We start from the raw sequence: 4,459 nt of genomic DNA on the forward strand, positions 1-4,459 counted from the left end.
GGGAGTTTCAAAAAGGGTGCGGATTCTCGGTCTGTGGGATGAACTCACGATTTGGCAGGGCCTTAAGAATGTGGCCAATGGGGAGGTTTTACCCTGTTGGTAGAGATGCCGAATTAATGGGTTGGGGTGGTCCTCGGTTCTTTCGAAGAACCTTTCCATTATTGTGAGAACGTGTTCTCGAAGTGGTTTCACTTTGGCTCGCCTATACACTTCGGTGTTTTTGCCGATCTTTCTGGTTTTCCAGTTGTAAGACAAGCCTGTGCAATGTCTAAGGATTCGGCGTTCGAATGACTCGCATTTTGCCATGGCTTGGTTGGAGCATGAGATCCAAGTTGGTGCTCCGTACTAGATAACGGGTCTAATCAGGGTCTTATACAGTGTCAGTTTGGTTTTGGTGCTGAGACCTACTGTCTTGCGAAGAAGAGAGTAGATGCCACTGACTGCACCGCGTGCCTTGCTGATAGCGAGCTGGAGGTGGGGTTTGAACTTAAGGAGTTCATGCAGGGTTACTCCCAAGTATTTGATTGAACTAGATCTGCTCACTGTGGTGTTCCCGATTCTCATTTTCAAGCGTTTAGCTTTCCTGTGGATGCTTCTAGAACCTAAGTATCTAGATTTTCTCCTAAAAGTGCAGATTTGCGTTTTTCCCTCGTTTATCTTGATTCCCCAACTACGGTAGTACCTGCAGAGGACTAGAATGTAGTTCTCAACTGCTTTGGCTGCCCTGTTGGGGTGGAGGTTTGAAGCGAAGATAAGCGTATCATCGGCGAATTGGATGAGGTCAACGCCATCATCGGGGATCGGAATGTCAGCCGTGAAGATGTTGTAGAATGTTGGCCCTGAAATGGATCCTTGCGGTACACCCGACGTTACCGGCAAGAGATCGGAGAATTCATTCCTAACGCTGACATAAAAGTGCCTATCTTCGAAGAAACTTAGCGCAAGTCTAATTATCGGGACTGGGAATTCATTGTCTATTAATTTGTATATAAGTCCGTTTACCCACACGGAGTCGAAGGCCTTTTCTAAATCTAACGCACATGCTACTGTGGGTTTGTTGTTGACGTTAAGTCTTGAGACAACAGTGTCGTGAAGGTAGCTCAGTGCGTGCTGGGTTTCGTGTTTGGAGCGGAATCCGAACTGGTGGTCAGGGATAATTTTGTTGAGGTTGCAGTGCTGGACTAGCCCAACTGTCCATGCTTTCTCAAACAGTTTGCCAAGGTTGGATAATAGAGAAATGGGCCTGAAATTGCTTGGCTCACTGGAAATGCCTTTTTTACGGATCGCAATTATTTTTGCAACTTTCCACGTGGATGGAAAGTAGCCATTATTAATACAGTTGTTGAAAACTGCTAATAGGAATTTCAATGAGGCTCTGGGTAGATTCTTTATTACAAAGTTCGGGATTTCATCAGGTCCGGCTGACCTTTTACCGTTGAGGTTTTGGGTTAAGTCGGTGAGTTGTGGTAAACTCAGAAAATGTTGCGATTCCGTTGGTTTGACTGAGGTGTTGGTTGTGGTGAATTTATTGAGTTTCTGGGAGTTCTCGGAGACGACGGCCTTGATTGTTGAATCAACAATCGGCGATATAGCCGGGTTCTTTTGAGGCGGAGGGGAATTGAGCTGAGTCTCAAAAGATTCCGCGAGAACTTGCGCTTTCCTAGCGTCACTGCAGATGTGCTCCCCGTTCTTGGAGAGAGCGATATTACGAGATTTGTGTCTGCCGGTTAGCCTGTTGATATGCTGAAACATATCTGGGCCGGGCTTAATATCTGCTAGTTTCCTTGTTAGTTCTTTGTTGCGGAAAATCGTCACTCTTTGCCGAATTATTGTACTCAGACAATTAATCCGAGAAAGTAATGCTTTATACTCAACATTAACTTTATTTCCGTGTTTGTGGAAAATCCGTTTGAGTTGCCTACGCCATATTTGCCTGACTTTCAAGTGGAGCATGATATCGTGAGGGACTGAGTTATATTGTAACTCGTCGACTTTGATAAGCCTTGTGTTTCTGCGTGTAGCAGTATTAATGGCATCAGTGGCCAAGGTGATGGCTTCGTCGATCTCTATGTCCGATAGTCAGTTGCGAGTTTTTTCAAGTTCAGCCTTGGTGCAAGGTCTGACTTAAATTTGTCCCAGTCAGTGTGGGCGAAGGACCTTACGGTGTCCATCAGTCGCATTCGCAGTTGGGAGGGCGAGGAAAGTTTAAGTAGTACTGCGAGATGGTCAGACATGCCTGGTAAAGTAGTGCACGATATCACTTGAAAGTTCAGTGACGTTTCCTCCGAAAGGAGGAAGTAGTCAATGGTCGATTGACTACTGGGTCTTGTCGGAGAATCTGGCAAGACCAAATCGACATAGGCTGGCGAGTAAGGGTCTTGGATCCATTTAAGCAGGGTTTCCCCATTTTTATCGACTGCCGTGTCGCCCCAGGAGGTGTGCCTAGAGTTGAAGTCGCCACCGAAAATGAGGTACTTGTACTTTAACTGGAGATTGCCCAAGATCTTAAGATCTTGTCCCAGTTGCTCATTCCGAGAGTTGCATTTGATGTAGACGGAAACTACCAAAATCCGTCTACCATCAGTGGTTTTTACTATTGCCGCCGCGGCGGAAGAGGTCAGCAGGTTTTCAATGACGACTTCCTCAAATTCATAGTCTTTCCTGACTGAAAGGGCAACGCCAGTGTTGTTGTCATTCCGGATTATATTATACCCGGTGAATTGCACGTTATGCCTGCTGTTCAGTTTCGTTTCTGAAACGCAATAGAAGTCTGCTTTCAGACTGTTAATCAACACTTGGGCTGTGGCACGTGTGAGATCAGGGACGCGGAGTTAAAGGTGACGATTTTTAACTCCATAAATTCATAATGAGTTTTATAGCGGCGAATTGCCGCTGCTCATTAGTTGAGGCCGACGCGAGAGATTGCACCAATTCGCGGAAGTCATTTGGTGTGGGGATGGGAGCAGGTTGTGCTGCCACTCTTGGTTGAGTGTTTCTGGCAGCTTGAGCGTACGATACGCTGGGATTGACCAAGCTTTGTGACAGTTGTGTCACTGTGCGCTTGACTTGGGAGCTTTCATTGGCTCGCTTTTGTTTGGCAGCTTCCTTCCTGGCTACCATTTCTTTATAGGCTGGGCACCCGCGATAGCTCGCTGGGTGGCCAGCTTGGCCGCAGTTGCAGCAAAGAGGCCCTTCGGTCGCCTGTCTTCCGCATTCCCCGCGAGGATGGGATTTTGTCCACCTGACACATCTGTGCACAATTGAACAATTTTGGGCGATGTGCCTGTTTAGGAGCGGTTACAGTTTTTACACTAACCTTTATCTTGTTATGTTTCCTCCTCCGCACGAAGTTGAACGGGTCACCTTCGTCGTTGACTTCGGGGTTTGGTGATGGTGATGGTCCCACGCTGTCCATCTCGCACTCTTCGTTGGCTCTTGTTGAATCCTCTATTGCTGCTGGTGCTCCCCCGCTGTCGATGACGATCGGTTCACGATTATTTCTTCCTACACTGGTTCGCATCGCCTCTTGTAGCGCTGCTACCTCCTGTTTTAGCTGAATTATCAGCTGTTGTTGGCACTCCAGTTGCTGTGCGAGGGCTGCTTTCTCGCCTCTGAGCTCTTCAAGATCCTTCCTCAGCGGGTAATCGTAATTTTCTGAGGGGCTCGTGCTCCCCTCCTCCTCGGACGATAGCTCCCCAGGGAGTGCCATTTTAGACCTCTTGGCGGACATTATTGTCCCCAAGCCCGTCCTCAGCTCTTCTCCGAGTCTTCACACAGTATTCACTGAAATTAAAGAAAAACAATTAACAATAATTGCACTTTGGTATACAGTGTCTCAATAATATTGACATGCACTGCATACTTCAATCAACTGTACTTCCTTTTGAGAGTACTACACTTAACACTTCACCACTTTTTTTTTTTTTATTTAAGTCACTTGTTTCCTTTCACCGTGCTCCGTGCCACGTCTGTCCGCTTCGATGTCTCGGAGCGAACTGTGAACACGGTGCTGAGACGCAACTGCTTTTATAGCGCTGCACAACTTCGCAACAAGACTACGTGTTCTTCGGCCAGATATCCACCGTAGATAGAGAAGACGCCTCTTACTGAAGCGTGTCGATTTTCACAGCAAAATTTTCGACGATTTCGTGAGGCGAGCCTTTACTTTTTCACTGCAAAATCACTTCCATCACTAATTTTAGCCCATAACAGTTCCGAGGATTCAACAATTATTTAGCCGCAACCGACACCTCATTGACTCTTATCAATTTATTCAATTACACGATTCGGGTGTGACAGACAGACATCGAATCGATTCTAATAAGATTTTGTTTCACACAAAACCTTAAAAGCAACATCGAATCGCACTGCTCAAACGAAAACAATAAAGATAGGAGACTACAACTTTGGGACTATTGAAAATTTCTAATATCTAGGGTCGAAAATCACATCTGATAAC

The 4,459-nt window shown here is 46.3% G+C and overlaps 1 protein-coding gene across 1 annotated transcript; it reads right to left on the bottom strand.

Annotated features, from left to right (window-relative positions):
* Nucleotides 1-2,966: 2,966 nt before the first annotated feature.
* Nucleotides 2,967-3,875, bottom strand: LOC119660983. The gene is made up of 2 exons (XM_038070068.1): nt 3,863-3,875; nt 2,967-3,783 (listed from the first exon to the last, which is right to left on the bottom strand). The coding sequence occupies exon 2, from the start codon at nt 3,728-3,730 to the stop codon at nt 3,125-3,127; it is 606 nt and encodes a 201-aa protein (XP_037925996.1). The 5' UTR covers nt 3,731-3,783; nt 3,863-3,875; the 3' UTR covers nt 2,967-3,124.
* Between the last annotated feature and the right edge of the window lie 584 nt (nt 3,876-4,459).

Source organism: Hermetia illucens, chromosome 7 (assembly GCF_905115235.1).
Source record: "Hermetia illucens chromosome 7, iHerIll2.2.curated.20191125, whole genome shotgun sequence".
Taxonomy (NCBI): Eukaryota; Metazoa; Arthropoda; class Insecta; order Diptera; family Stratiomyidae; genus Hermetia; species Hermetia illucens.

What these genes read in the sequence shown, in the direction of transcription:
- LOC119660983 (XM_038070068.1), bottom strand. Translation starts at nt 3,730, where the DNA reads ATGTCCGCCAAGAGGTCTAAAATGGCACTCCCTGGGGAGCTATCGTCC.